The sequence below is a fragment of the Clarias gariepinus genome, chromosome 6 (assembly GCF_024256425.1).
Source record: "Clarias gariepinus isolate MV-2021 ecotype Netherlands chromosome 6, CGAR_prim_01v2, whole genome shotgun sequence".
NCBI lineage: Eukaryota > Metazoa > Chordata > Actinopteri > Siluriformes > Clariidae > Clarias > Clarias gariepinus.
In genome coordinates, this window is record NC_071105.1 from 19,295,197 (window position 1) to 19,310,575 (window position 15,379).

Below are 15,379 nucleotides of genomic sequence, written 5' to 3' on the forward strand. Positions count from 1 at the left end.
GTCTCTCCTACAGCCCATCAATCCTCCTTTTATTATGTGGTTTATTTAAAAAAAAAAAAAGAAGAAGAAGAAGAAGAAGCAACTCTTCAGCCTTGGGAAGAAATCTGGCTAGTTTTGCACTTCAGTTTGCTCTTAAACCATTCTCATCACCTCTCTCTCTCCTCTCCTCTGCCTTTTTTTGCCTTTGGGCGTATGCAGACTTCTCAGTTACCTAGTGTTCATCTCTTCATATTTCATATGAAGGTTTTTTATTTTTCATAAGGCCTTTCTCATGCTCTCAGAATAACAAGGGAAGTTTCAAAAGATTAATTACGAGAGCAGGCCTGAATACATGATCATGCCTAAGAAATTAAATTGCAAGTCATACAGTATATTGCTCAATATGTTTATCAACAAAACCATGTCAAGAGTTTTCTTATTGGCATACTAGGGAGGTGTTTTCATAATAAAATGGTAAAATTCATATGGTGTCTTTAATCATGTCATATTCATCCTAGTAATCTCACCAGAGGAAAGGCATGGGAGATTTTGCCATCTGGAGGCAGTTTGGCTCCAAATCCATATGCTGGGAAGAGCTTGTCACTGTCATAGTCCTGAATAATCTCTCCCACTGCCTTCAATGCCATAGCGTAGGTGTTCATCTGATATGGACTCATGTAATGCAGGGAGTTTGGCTGAGCCGGATTGCCTGAGACGACAGAAACAAATCATACAGCTAAATATACATAGCAATGTTTCCCCATGAAAAGTTCTTAAAGTGTGGTATGAAAGGGGACAAGGCAAGGGTTTGTAGGAATATGAAGTTTTATTAACTTCTACTGTATATTTAATGCTTAATTAATATATTATTGCTTAATCATGAAATACTCTTGCACCTCTCGGGCTTAATGAAAATTATTTAAGTATGAGAATATTAATGTTCAAGAAAGAAAAGACTTAAGCTTCAGATATTACTTGCCAAGTATTTCAGTTCTTTACATACAGTTTTCATGCTACCATATTTAAAACGTCTTTTAAAGTTTCTTAGCGGAACAAAGATCGCCAGCAGAGGTTTCAAGGTTTCATCATTCATTAGATATAAGAATGGTCAATGTTTTAACAAAAACCCAGTAATTCTAACATTGTCAATCATTTTTGCTCGAATTTCGCTTAAATATTTAAGAATAATGCTCAGTACTAACTGATACTTACCATTTGATGCTGTGAAATCTATGGCTACAGTGAAGTTGAGTTGTGTCCTGTTAGACCAAAAACAAGGCAAGTTATCACATAAAATCACCAACTATTCGAACAACTTTCACAAGATTCTTGCCTCTTACATGATTGATTTTCAATCTTGAGGTTCTGACTGCTTGAGATGCAAATGGGGTTGTAGGAACTGTTTACCTGTTAACATAGTGTTCTCTGCAGGTAAACATTACAAAAATTGTTTTGATTTCATTCATTTTTGACTTTTATTTTCTGTTTACTACTCTTGATTACACTTCTCTTCTATCGTCAGGTTTAATTAGATTATGCAAGCTGCATTACCTTACTAACAGGCTCTCATAAACAGAGACACAACACATTTTTTAGACATATCTAACTTGAAGAAATCTCAGAAATTGAATGTGTTTGTGGCTGCTTTGTCCATTTGTTTGTGTACTATTGCTATTGCTAAAAACCTGAGATAACAAATTAAGAGATAATTTGGACAAATAAAGTTTGTGACCTACATTATCTCCCTAAACCTTTCTGTATTGACTTCACTAATCTTTGACAAATCCTCGCTGCCTGTTTCACAGTTCCTTCACCTGGTCATGCTCATATCCCCGCCCAACAAGATCATACTGTATGTGAAATCCTACATCAACTGAAACATGCTTCATTAATTGCTTTTTTTCCAACATAAATCTCAGATTCTATTCAAATAGTCAAAATAACTATTTTAGATTTTCTTTTTCATGACTGATACTTGGCTCAGATTCGATTATTTACTTTTGATTATTACTTTATGAACTTTTTAGTTCATGGGTAGAGGAAGGTGTGACAGCAGGGGCCACAAAGAAAGATGGTGAGTAAGTCTGTAATGAATGAGTGGCTACACCTGTGTGTGATTACCGGCATGCTGAATTTATACCCTGTCTATTCTTTAAACCAGAGAAAGAGTCAGTATATATTTAAGAAAAAAAAAAAAACACTTGCTGCTCCCTGCTGAGCCATGTGTCAAGTGTGCTTTATTGAGTTCTGTCCTGTTTCATTTTCATTTTCACTGAAGAAAATACGTTTCTGTGCTGAGATTACTGCACTCTTTGTGTGTCTGTCTCTCTCTCTCCCCCTCTCTCTTTTTCTCACCTGCTTCCTGTGCTTACTGGAAAAAATGGCATACTCTCTCACATACAGTATGTAGAAGAGAGCAGTCAGCACTTTCTCCCGGGTGTGTTATGCGGCTCTGTGATGTAGCATGAGAAGTTGTTTAAAAAGATGTGGGTGCCTGGTTTCATGTGTCTTAGAGAAAAAAAGAAATCTGATTTTGAACAATACTTTGGCCTACCACTGCCTATCAGAGTGCCACAAAAGTATGAGCACCAAAATACTTCTCTGGCCTTCGTTTGCAAACATTTTCATAGTTAGACTTTTTAATATATTATTGAATCCAACTGATTGAGTGTATGTACGTGTGTGCCCTGTGATGAATTGGCAGCCTATTTAGGGTGTACCCCTCATGCCCTGTGATTTTCAGGATAGGCTCTAGGCCCCTGTGACCCTGAACAGGATAAAGAGATATAAACGATGAGTGAGTAAATCCAGCTGGCTTTCCAGAGGCTACTGCTAAAAGTGCTGAAACTTTTGAAGAATTTAACAACAAGCTTTATGTTACCAATTCTGATTTCACATTAAGTCGTCAGGATTTCTCTGACTTACCGAGATGTCATAAAGCAGTTTGAGACTGTATCACTTTTCTATTGAAAAAGTGGAAAAATTGGAAGGCGCTGCTTCTCCATGCTGTCCGGCCGCCAACACTCAGACACCTCAGACAAGGCTATGGTTGAAGCTCTGGAATATGGCCCTCAGAAGAGAAGAAAGATGTCTACTTACCAGCAGAAAGTTCACTCAGAAGCCTCTACTTCACTGGTGTGTGCCCACCAAAAGATGAACCAATGCCCACTGAACCAGTGCCTTCTCAGTTTAAAAAGAGGATCAGGGACAGATGGATTCATATTTCACCGGATGTGTCTCGATGTGGACTGTTTTCCACCATGTGTGTTCACAGAGATGTGACACTGGTTCTGGCCACCCTTGTCCCTGGGCAACAAGCATGGTACTTGGATAACCACTGTGGGTCTGGTTACAAGGTTGCCTGTCGCTCTCATTTTTGGGACAAATTGTCTGGGTTCCCTGAAATCGGGAGGACAGTGCAGATGTCGACATCTAAAGCTTAGCAAAATCCTCCCTCTAATGTGCTCTGCCTGTTTTATCTCAGCAGGTAACGAGGGAAAGCAGTTTCAGCCAAGATCAAAGACAGGATGATCGGCTAAAACACTGCTGGGGGCAGGTACAAATGTTTGAGGTGGAGTGGAGGGCACCCCCGACCAGACTCATACTTCCTTATAAAAAATGGATTGTTGTATTATTGCCCAAAAAGGCGGAAAGAAGAGTGTGACCTCCTGGGGGTGCCGCAAAGCAAAATTGACATTGTTGTGCACGTAGATCACGTTCGCTCGGAGTCCAGAACATGGCAGAAAAAAAAAATCAAGATCCTTTTCACTGACCGGTAATAGAAGCTGAAGTCAGAAATAACTCAATGATGCCTCGACTGTTAAAAACAGCACCTATTCCACTGCTAATTATCTGTGTACCATTTGAGTGAATTGGCATGGATTTTGTGGGTCCCCTACACAAATTGGCACAAAGTCATGAATATATTTTGGTCCTGGTAGACTACCATCTGCCACAAGGAAGAAGTTTTGGTGAGAAAGAAGACATCAAAGAACATTGCCCATGAGGTAATGTTCCGCTTCAGTTACATTGGCTTCCATCATGGAGCAAGGTACAACATTTGTTTCAAAACTAATGTGCAATATGTGTAAGCTGTTTCAGGTGAAGCATATCACCTGCATAAGCAGGTGTACCACCCACAGACAGTTGAATTAGTAGAATGCTTTAACTAGACTGTCAAAAGACTGTTGATGCACATAGCGGACGTGGATGGGTATAACTGAGATCTCCTGTTGCCATACAGTACATGCTTTTTCCATCTGGGGACCCTCTTCCATCGAACTGCTGTTTAGGAAATGTCCATGGGGCCTGTTTAATGTTGTAAAAGAGTCATGGAAGCCACAGCCGTCCTCTTTCCAGTCAGTGATGTGAGAGACAGAATTCCAGTGGAATTCCATACAGGATTTTTTCTTTGAGGCACTGATCACTGAACCAGCATAGGAATGCAAATGGTGTCTCACGCCGACATGCTCTTTTTTTTAACACTGACCTGAAGCTTGGAGCTAAGGGAGCGGGGGTACTATGATAGAAGGCTGACCACATACAGACTCTTCTACATAGTGGAAAGATCCATAAAAACAGTGCGCTTTCAGCATCTTGTGTTTTGGACAGCAAAGTGGCACCTGCATTTACAACATTTACAATCCCTAATTCCCCGCCTAGAAATAAAAGACCATCAAGAGCTCAGCCAGGTGGGTAGAAGTCGCATGGCCTTCCAGGAACTCCTTCAATGTGGAAATCGCTTGGAGCTGTCGATTCTCAAAGATCAGGCATTCTACTCGCTAAATATTCACAGGAACGACTGCTGTGGCTCTGAGCCAACTCAGCCGGGATCGTCAGTCATGGACGTACAGTCTTCTTTAAAATTTTTGCACCATTCAAATGTTTTACTGTGGTTAAGATTTTCATCATTATACTACAGTATGTTGGAAGGCTTCTGTAAATGTCAATTGGTTTTACACCTTCATTCACAAGAAATTTTATCCTGGTCACTGGTTTGACTTGAACATCCCTCCTTTGATGGAAGAAGTATTTTTCTCCAACAGTTATTTTAGACTTTCCTTATGTAGGTTTTTTTTTAAATCCTATGTAAATATGCAGGTAAATGATATATTTATTTCAACAAGAGAGAAACGATCGGATTAAGTGTTTGCATGGCTAAAATTTACCATCTGAACATATTATTAAAGGTTTATACCACCCTTTATATAATAATAATAATAATACCATTTTTATTGAAAATTCATTCTGATTGCCTGCAGCAGTATATTGCCAGATTTGACATTTTTTACATTGCTCCTAAGTCCAACCTTTTTGCTTCCTAGCAAATTGAAGCATTTTAAAAGAGCAAAACACATTTTTTTTTTTTACTTGTAAATCTTACTGAGTTCTACATTGTGCATGTTGATGTGCTCTTACTTTTACTATGAAAAAAGCTGTCATCCCTAATGTCGTTTTTTTTTTATGATGCAACTTCAAGTGATCTCCAGTCATGATTTTTTATCAGACTATTTTCCTTCGACGCAGTTGACAGGTCAGCACTATCTTTCCTGAACTGTTCTGTTCCAGAACTTTTCTGACACAAAGGATATGTCATCCTTGACATATTCTTGACAACTTTTTTCAGACGCCTAAATCAACAAAGATTTATTTTATATTCAATCCTAACATTAATTTTGGCCCACTGCTTTGACAACCAAAAATAAAAAGGCACCTTGCAAACACAGTCTAATAAAAATGAAGTCGATTGCCAGGCAACAGAAAATGAACCCAAAGTGCAACCATGTGCAATTTTTCTGCACAAACAAATTAGTGACACTTCATGGAAAAGCAGGACCTGAGACATGCTGTAAACAAATCAAGAGGTATGAGTGCTTTGCTTACCCTCCTCTGATGAAGTCTACAAATGTGTGTTCAGATTCAACTTTAAAGGAAAGCAATGTCACCTTCAGAGAGAGAAAGAAACACTTTATTTAGCTACCGACACTCGTACACCTTTGTACACACACTCAAAATCAGAGCATAACCAAAATGAAAGTTTAATCAGTTACTTACTGTGCCAGAATTTACATATTTTTTCTTCTTTCCTTTTTTTTTGGGATTTAAAACCTACACATGGGTAATAAGAGATATATGTATTTAATCAATACAGTAGATGACACCAGCTCATATCTAAAACTATATCAACTATATACAATATATAAAATAAAAAACATATATGTAACTATATTAAACTATATATATATTTTAAACCAATTATCAAAATAATCCAGAATTATCCACCTTCCTGTCACAAATAATAATTTTTTAACTATATGGGAGCTTTTGAGTAAGGAAATTAATAATGTAATAATTTAGAGGGTGATTAGATGCTGCTGGAAAGTGTGCACTTGGCATTTCCATTGCGATACTGACTATGACTATCATAATATAACTGGAAGGGAATTATAATGCCTAGATGGTAGCCAGCATCTTACCCACACTCACCTCATACACATTAAACTGGCTCTGGCCTCGGGACAGCTCTCTGTAGCTAGTGGTGAATTCACCAATGAAATCATGACTGCAAAAGAAATAGAAAAGAGAGGTATTATGTATTATTTTGAAACAGATCTGTGTTCAATCTTTCATTTTATAAAAAAAGAAACCGTTTTTATTCATACATTCTTATCCATGTTTTAAATGGAGCAGCTATTCTACCACCAAACAGACACAAATCTACAGTACCCATAATCCCCCCACACCTGCTTCAAGTTTCAAATAAAATTGCACAGTACAGTAGGCACAGTAAGGAGCTTTTTTTATTCCTTAGCATAAATATGAGCCAGTCTCATCAAACAGCCAGGCAGCATTTTAGAAATATTCTCTCCTTTTTTTCTGACAGAGGCTCACGCTTCTAACCAGTCAGAGAAGGTGAGGGTCAGGGGGAGAACACAACTGTAAATCAATACATGAATCTCCATTTTATTGCTCCAGTCCATCAGGTGGCAGTAAAGCACCTATAAGCTGCTTTTCCAACCGTCAATACAAGGGGGCAAAAAAGAGGGGTGTTGCCAGACTGGGCTACTTCTAACCATCTTAGGCTAATTTCTATATCTCCTTATTTCATCTCCTATATCACTAGATAATCCCGCTCTCCGTTAGACTCTTGGACTTCTTTGAGAAAGTCACTACGCCTCCTTGCTCTGGTGAAGAAGACAGTCTGCCCCTCACCCCCCGCTCAGCTGAGGATGTTGTTCTGGTTCCTTGCTTGCATTGAACTCTACCTCCCTAGGTGTTTTTTTTTTTTTTTGGCTTTTTTTTTTTTACTTATTAATAATTCTGCCATCAGCCAAAGACAGACAGAGAGAAAAAGAGAGAGAGAGAATGGTCAGCATTATTTATCAACCACTTATTGGCCCTTCAACTTTCTTTGTTGTCAGTCAGCTTTACTTGTTTCCAGTAGACCAAACCTGCGCATAATCCCACACTTCCTGCCTATCGTTCCTCATGTTTAGAAATACATATAAAGTGACCACTCTGGCGTGCAATGATGTCCTTATTCTTGTTTTTCAAACTTTTATATTCAGGCTTTCAGACTCTCAGTTTGCCCTGGCTGTAGAGGGAAATCTGTGAAGGCCTATCTACTGCTAAAGAGTGAATGCATTTACCTTCCATCTCGATCCCAGTCATACACGTCTATCTTGACAGTTCTGTAGGTAGATAAGAGACATGCGGGAGAATGGAAATGAACAAAATGGAAAAAATAAAAAGAAAGTTGCAATCACTGAAGGCTAAGTGCAACACATTTATTTTCAACAGATTTAAAAGCTTGCTCTAATGACGAAAGCAGACAAAAACAAAAGGGAACATTTAAAGCAATCTCGGGTTTTTATTTAAATGTCACTCACATTTGTTCAGCGTAACATATCACTGAGGCGTACACACAAACATGCACCTTCAAAACCCAATATTTTGTCATTATGTGGACGTTACCTATTAAGACCATACACTAGCAGAGATCCTTTTAAGGTTGTCCTGAACAATTAAGCACAATTTGCGTCTAAAAGGCACAAACACTTACAGTATGTACAGTAGGAACCGTGTAGGAGTGATTGATAAGCCTGGCTGCATACAAATTTTCTAATTGCACAGAAATCTCAATGAAGGTTTTTCATTGTGCATGTTTAGACTGTGTGTGTGTGTGTGTGTCAGCTCTATGTGCAATAATGCAAGTTTAGATCTGATGACATAATCAGTGTGATGATTTCTGCCATCACTTACCTCAACCCAATCCTCAGAAGCCACTTTTCTGGATTCTGAACTAGATACACAACTTTAAGCAAGTTTAGCAAAGCAATATGGGGCTCTTTTCACACTGATATTTGATCCTGCCTGAGGGTAGAGTTATGAGAGTAGGCTGAGTAAAGCGATGATGTTTTATTGGTCAGCAAGTTCAAGCAAATATGTTACTATCTAATGACATCTTTATAAAAATCTATATAACTGTACTGTGCTGTTCTGTGCGTGTGTTTAAATGTAAATGCTGAGATTAAAGATATATCTAAGGTAATTTAAATCTACATACATGCTTATATGTATTTTGTATGGAAGAATGGAAAAATCAATGAAAGAATTTTTTTTTAAGAAGGTGTCTCTATTTGCCAGCAGGTGAACATTGGCACAAACATATTGCCCACACAGTGCTCCTAAAGCCCAAACAGTAAAAAAAAAGAAAAAGAACACATAACACAGCAGTGTATTTAACTTAAGCAGCTAAGGACATTCACTGACAAGATAGTTACATTTAGTGGGAGTATTCTGCAGCATTGCTAGTACAGTGGAACCTTGAATTATAAGTATTTCAAAACACTCGTATTTCAAAAGACTCGTAAACCAAGTAAATTTTCCCATAAGAAATAATGGAAAATCAAATTATTCATTACAAAGCCCCAAAATATTAATACATAAAAATAATTAAAACAAAGTATAAAGTAAAAAAAAAAAACAAATTAACCTGCACTTTACCTGTAAAAAGGGTAAAAATAAATCCCGACAGATAAGTGTTTCCGTTTGTGCGCGCAGGCGCTGTATGTGTGTGTGTGTGTGTGTGTGTGTGTGTGTGTGTGTGTGTGTGTGAAGCTAAAGTAAGGAGCCCCTTCCCTCACCCGCCTCTCCTCCTACATAGTTACCATTCCTTTACTTTTTTCACACATGCGTGCACACAACAGATACACAGTTTTTTTTGGACAAACAAACAAGAAATCTCTCTAATGCCACTCGATTGAGCGATACACTAACTGAATCACTGCTGTATGTTAAAAATAAAACAAATTAACCAGCACTTTACCTTTGAAAAGAATTGAGACAGAGCAATGTTTCTGTGTAGAGCAGAGAGAAAGAGTGTGTGTGTCTGTCTGAGTCTGTGAAGACGAAAGTAGGAAGGGTGTGTGTGTGTGTGTGTGTGTGTGTGTGTGTGTGTGTGTGTGTGTGGCACGGTGTCCAATGACATGCACGCACACAGACACAAAGAGCAGACTAATACAAAGAGTGAAAATATATCTTTAACCTCTCTAATGAGACTTGCTTTTGCATTACACGCGCGCTGTACACACACGCATACAGACACAAAATAAAAAATGTTTTACGCACACACGTGATCACAGTGTTACAGTAAACATTACACGCTTGCACGGATGTTGGTTATACCAGTAAGAGACGCACACTAAGACCCAGCAGGGGAGATGATTACCCACAATTCCGCAGCGCAAGAGAGAAAAAAAACGGCTTAGTTGTGATCACATGACGCTCGGTGTCAAAACTAGAAGCGCATGCGTGATACATGATACTAGATGCTGGTAAACCAAGACTTGCAAGACACTCGCAAACCGCGTTACTTGCAATCCGAGGTTTCACTGTATGTCATTTAAAGCACTGATAAAGAATAAAAAGTTATTATTATTCTAGTATACTAATATTCTTTTAATAAGCATTGTTTCGGCTCACACATGGCGCAACAGAAAAATCTAGCTACAAGGTTGATATCTGTAATTAAAGAAACTGTTTTTTGTATTTACATAAGTACAAATAGTTTCTGTCATTCTACAGTTTTGTGCTAAAAATATTTAGTCTTTGTAAATATGAAACAAAAACGTGGTCTTAGTCACATGACATCCATCTCTATTTACCTTTACAACACAAAAAACTGACAACTTTGGGGATTTGTGTGGCTCTTCCTTACATATAACTACCATGAAGATATAAGATCACTCACTCATTCATCTTCGTCCCAGGAGACTTAGGACACGAGGCGAAGTACAATCCATCCCAGGGTACACACACACGCTCATTCACACACAATGGGCAATTTGGGAACAACAATTAGTATAACCTGCTTGTTTTTGGATTGTGAGAGGAAACCAGAGTAACAGGGACAAAGCATGGAAAAAACATCTAAACTCTATGCACAGCTGCGATTCCCCGAGGTGGGAATCGAACCCGGGACCTGGAGGTGCAAGGTCACAGTGCTAATCACTAGGCCACCGTGCTGCCAAGACATAAGATATTTCACTTTATTAAAATACACACTATACCTGCAAATAAAATAATTAGGACTTTAGGGACATGATGTTTATCTAGAAAATGTACCTGTCATAGTCACCGTTACACAGCGCCCGCACAGGGATGGTGAAGGGTTGCCACACCGGGTTCAGAGTGTTCTTGACCACCTCTGTCTTATGACAGATAGTAAATCTGCAGCATGTGACACAAAATAATCCTTATAAATGACTGATTTGAATAGCTATGTCAAGGAGCTTACAATGGTGTAATCATAAATGCAATCCAAATGGGGCATGAAATGAGAGAAATTAGACGAAGGTGACAAAGAGGAAGGTTTGTCTTTGCCACTTTACTTACGTTCCATCCTCGTTGCTCCGGTAGAACACCAAAAAAGGATCTGACTTCCCGAAGAAGTCCTTCTTGTCCAGTTTATTGGCACACAGCTGCATAGTAGCAATATCCTGAGCGTACAGAGAGACAGGTCACATGGTGGACACACAGCAGGCACATATACAAACATGTCCCCCTAACACAACTAACATACCTGTAAGCCATCACAAACTTGCATAAAAGGAACTTCAGGACACAGGGTTGCAGTTTTCCAGATTGGTAACAAGCACTTAACCTGTGCCTTTATGTGGATTAAACAGAGCTTGTTTGTTTGTTCCACAAAGTTTCGTATAATCCCATTTACTCCTGTCACACATCTGTCAAATTTTGCCAGTTGTTTGGACATTGAGTTTGGATTACGCTTCATTGATTTGATTACTTGCAGTTACAGTACACTTTATAAAACACTTTTATTTCATCACTGTTGCATCTCCAGATACTCATTCCTACTTAACCAGCAAGCTGAAGAGTTTTCTCTCTCTCTCCTCTTTTTTTTTAAACAAGTTCTCAGCATACTACACAAACAAGAGAGGTGACCTCTGCGGTCCATTCAAGCCTGGAAGGTGGGACTATAAAAGCTAACTGAAAACCAATATGAGCACAGTATAAAGATATATTAAGAAGTAGATTTGTTTTTCTTCCTCAAGGACATAAGGTTTCAACAAAAACTACACCATACACATAGCTATGAAAAAAAAAACACCTCATCTCCTTGTGCAAATATCCAGTAATGAAAGTTCTATCCTGTTGAAATCACAGATGGAGAAATCACTGCCAAAGAAAAGAAAACTCTACTTTTTTCCATGAGTCTCTATTTAAACTGCACACTTTTTCATATTCGTATCACCTGCTTCTTACCTCTGGCTTTAAGCTTAAGATTATTAAAATGTGGCGGATGAATCTGTTTATTTGGGATCACGAAGACCTTTTGGGTGTTTACAAAGATCTCTTGTGGTTGGTTTTCCATGTCAAAGAAATGCTCAAAGACATTCTTTTTTTTTTAAACTGATGTCATTAAATAAAGATTACTAACATGGTTAAGAGTGCAACACTTATATAATTATATTGTAAACAGAGCAGTTTGCTTTGTTAAGTAGGAGTTATAGCAGTAATGAGTAATCAGGCAAGTAACATTGCTGATGGTGATTACCGTTAGATTATATAAGCAATGTTATTCATATTCTGAGCCTTGTCAGAAGCAGACAACTGTTGTTAAAAAACTGTTGTCTTAAAAGAAGTGTCTGATAAGAAAAAAAAAACTTTGAAAAATACTTTACTGTGATGTTTTTTGACTATCCTTATGAGAAAGTAATCATCAATCTGTAATGGTAATGACACTAACTTCATCGAACTCAAGCCATAAGCAGTACTTTAGGTTTCCTTTAACACCCTACAGCATACATATCAATACATATATTGATCAGACATAACACTAACACCACTACTAAGTGACCTGATTAACATTTCTTAATTCGTTAATTCATTTAACTTCTATACCGCTTACCTTTTACAGGGTCACGTTGGCCTGAGAGCCTATCCCAAGTGACCTAGGGCATGAGGCTGTGTACACCCTGGACAGGGTAACAATCCATTGCAGAGCCCACAGAGACACACACTACAGGCAATCTGAGAATGCCAATTAATCTAATCTGTATGACTATGGACTGTGGGAGAAACCGGAATACCTGGAGGAAACCCACCAAGCATGGGCAGAACATGCCAACTCCATGAACACAGACCCAAAGCAGGAATGGAAGCCTTAACCCTGGAGGTGCTACTAAGCCACAGTGGAACCTTTGAATAACATTGATTATCAATTATATACCAATAAACTGGTGCCAGGATCATGGGCACCCAAGGCTTAATCATACCAGTGAGGACCAAAGGCCAGTCTGTCAGTAAATTATGGCCGCTATACAAACACCAGTGCATCACAGTCTGCCGCACAGAAACCAGCAGGCAAATTGTTCAAGATGGCCTGCAAACTCCCCAGATCCCAACCATGCGTGGCACGGTGCACAAAGGAACAATGTGTTCAAGATGACTCTAAAAAATGAACACACAAGGGGCACATATGCTCATTCACACAATTTGGGAATGCCAATTAGCCCAATCTGCATGTCTGTGGACTCTGGGAGAAAACCGGAGTACCCAGAGGAAACCCACCAAGCACGGGGAGAAAATGCAAACTCCATGCACACTAATCTAAGGTAAGAATCAAACCCGGACTCTGGAGGTGTGCCTGAGCAGGAAATAGCAATCATCTAAATAATAAAGTTCTTTGAATCTTGAAAGGTCAGTGGTTGGTATGACAACCATTGGCTTAAAATGTTTCAAGTACACTTTGTGCAATTTTATAAGAAAATCAGCTGGTAAGACCCTCTAGGAGAATCTGTCATTAACTAGTTAATCTGTCATAAACATTGACTCTGACTGTTGTGATTGCTTTTTTTTGTTCCATGAGAAATTCAACAGCCTTCATTAATGCTTTTATCTGAAAAGTGGTCTGTTATGTAATGTGTTGCTTTCTTCGGTGGCATACACACAATTTTTCTGTTACATTCAGTTTTTATGTTGGAAAAGTACGTTTAAAAAGGTCTCTAAAAGGATTTTGTACTACCAATAAAGCAGAAGTCATGAAAATAAACGCCTATAACAAAATTACACTCTTGAGTTAGAATTTATAGGAAAAAAATAAAAGGTGACACTAAACAGCCATCTTACGCATTTGTACATCACAGACTATATTTAAACAAAAGGTTTAGATCAAAGCAGGTGTTACACCTATTAGAGGGTGTCATTCTAAGTTATCTACTTTTATGTTAGCTTACTAAGGCAAATGTTAATTTTTAGTAGTCTATTAAATTAAAAATAGTGGCCATTTTCACTGTAAATAGACCTCGAAATAGCTTACGTTCTATTAATGCAATCAGCTATAACACACTACCATTTTCTGAATTAAGAGGACAGTATAAACAGGATCTTAGCAGGCCACACTTGACTGCTTACTAAGCTGCACAATAATGTGATACAAGGAGCATGTAGTCTTTTCCTAATGAAAGGAAAACCAATTTTGTCCCCAAGAAGCAAGTGCGACAAACACCACTAATTCACACACAGGAGTTTGAACCATAACGCTTACCATTATACGCAACTAGTCATTAGTTTTACAAGGCTCGTAAGTGATTTCTGAACTTTTAAATGGTAGAAAGGTCCGTAATAAAAGTTAACTAATTTAGCTAGCTCAGTTAAATGTTCCTTGAGTCAATACCTAAAAAAGTGCACTACAACAAAGTGTGAAAAGGTATTTAAGTTACAAACTGGGCACCTCTTCTTTGGTATTCAATACTTTAAGTTTCAACCCAAGATACTGTACTATTCTGAAAGCTTATGTAATATGCATATAGTAGATTTTATGTGGAACACCAATTCTCTCTCTCTCATTATTGAGCTGAATGTAAGAACATGCAATCATCATCTCACCATGCATTTCTGCTAATTGCAGCTTCTAATTATTCCAAGTGAGAATTATGAACTATGAGATAAATAACTCTGTTCAAAGAAAGAAAAATGCCATCACTTCCTCTAGTTCCTAATTTATTTGGAGAATATATTTGTCCCCTTTCATTTGCTAGAACTGTTAACTGCGTGTATTTAAAGCATATTTATTTTCACATGAAGAGATGCTTCAGTATTCAGAATAAAACATGGATTTGTGAATAAATAATGAAGATCATGTATTAAACAATCGAGGCCAATTACGAGTAAATCCTTTTAAACAAATATATATCCAGTTTAACTCGACATGCAATAAACGTCCATTTTTATTTAGTGACCAAGTTAATACTTCACATTCGACATTCTGACTAATACTGTATATGTTTATATACTAACAATCATACTGTAATTTGTAATGGCTTACAATAATCTAAACAGTGTTCTTGAGACTACATCTGTGACTCTGATTTGGGTGTGCATACATGCAAATGACTGTGTGTTTGCTGAACTGACCCTGCAGTTGCTGAGTTCCTCAGCGGTTAAGATGATGGTGCCGCACTTCTTCCCTGGAATCCCGCTGGAAGGAAGAAAGAAAGAGGGAGAAAGAGAGCTCACTGCGACTCATTAGAGACAGAGTCTGTCACAACAAGAAAGTCAGTGCTAGTCTGGTTCTGTGGTAAGGAGTCTTGTGCATGTGTGTGTGTGTGTGTGTGTGTGTGTGTGTGTGTGTGTGTGTGTGTGGAGGGTGGGGGGGGGCAGTGATCGGAGAATGACACTTTGCAGTTAGAGAGAGCCTGTTGGTGTGACAGACTGAGAGATCTAAAGATTGAATGTGTGAGCTGCAAACACAGTTACCCCACACGGTCAACCCACAGGAGGATTCCCATCGTTCAATTCCTCACTACTACATACAAGCCCAACACCTCTCAGTCAATATTATGCCAGGAAATTACAGTGATGTGGGTCTTAGGTA

General features: G+C 38.3%; 1 protein-coding gene across 1 annotated transcript in view; it reads right to left on the bottom strand.

Moving 5' to 3' along the window:
• LOC128527037 (copine-9-like) overlaps positions 1-15,379 on the bottom strand; it is a 100,168-nt gene that overhangs the window by 16,681 nt on the left and 68,108 nt on the right. The window contains exons 8-16 of the mRNA XM_053499309.1: positions 14,920-14,983; positions 10,876-10,979; positions 10,606-10,710; positions 7,629-7,670; positions 6,466-6,541; positions 6,034-6,087; positions 5,863-5,924; positions 1,192-1,238; positions 507-688 (exon numbers count right to left, since the gene is read on the bottom strand). Of these exons, the coding sequence (XP_053355284.1) occupies positions 507-688; positions 1,192-1,238; positions 5,863-5,924; positions 6,034-6,087; positions 6,466-6,541; positions 7,629-7,670; positions 10,606-10,710; positions 10,876-10,979; positions 14,920-14,983 (736 nt within the window). The remainder of the gene's footprint in view (positions 1-506; positions 689-1,191; positions 1,239-5,862; positions 5,925-6,033; positions 6,088-6,465; positions 6,542-7,628; positions 7,671-10,605; positions 10,711-10,875; positions 10,980-14,919; positions 14,984-15,379) is intronic.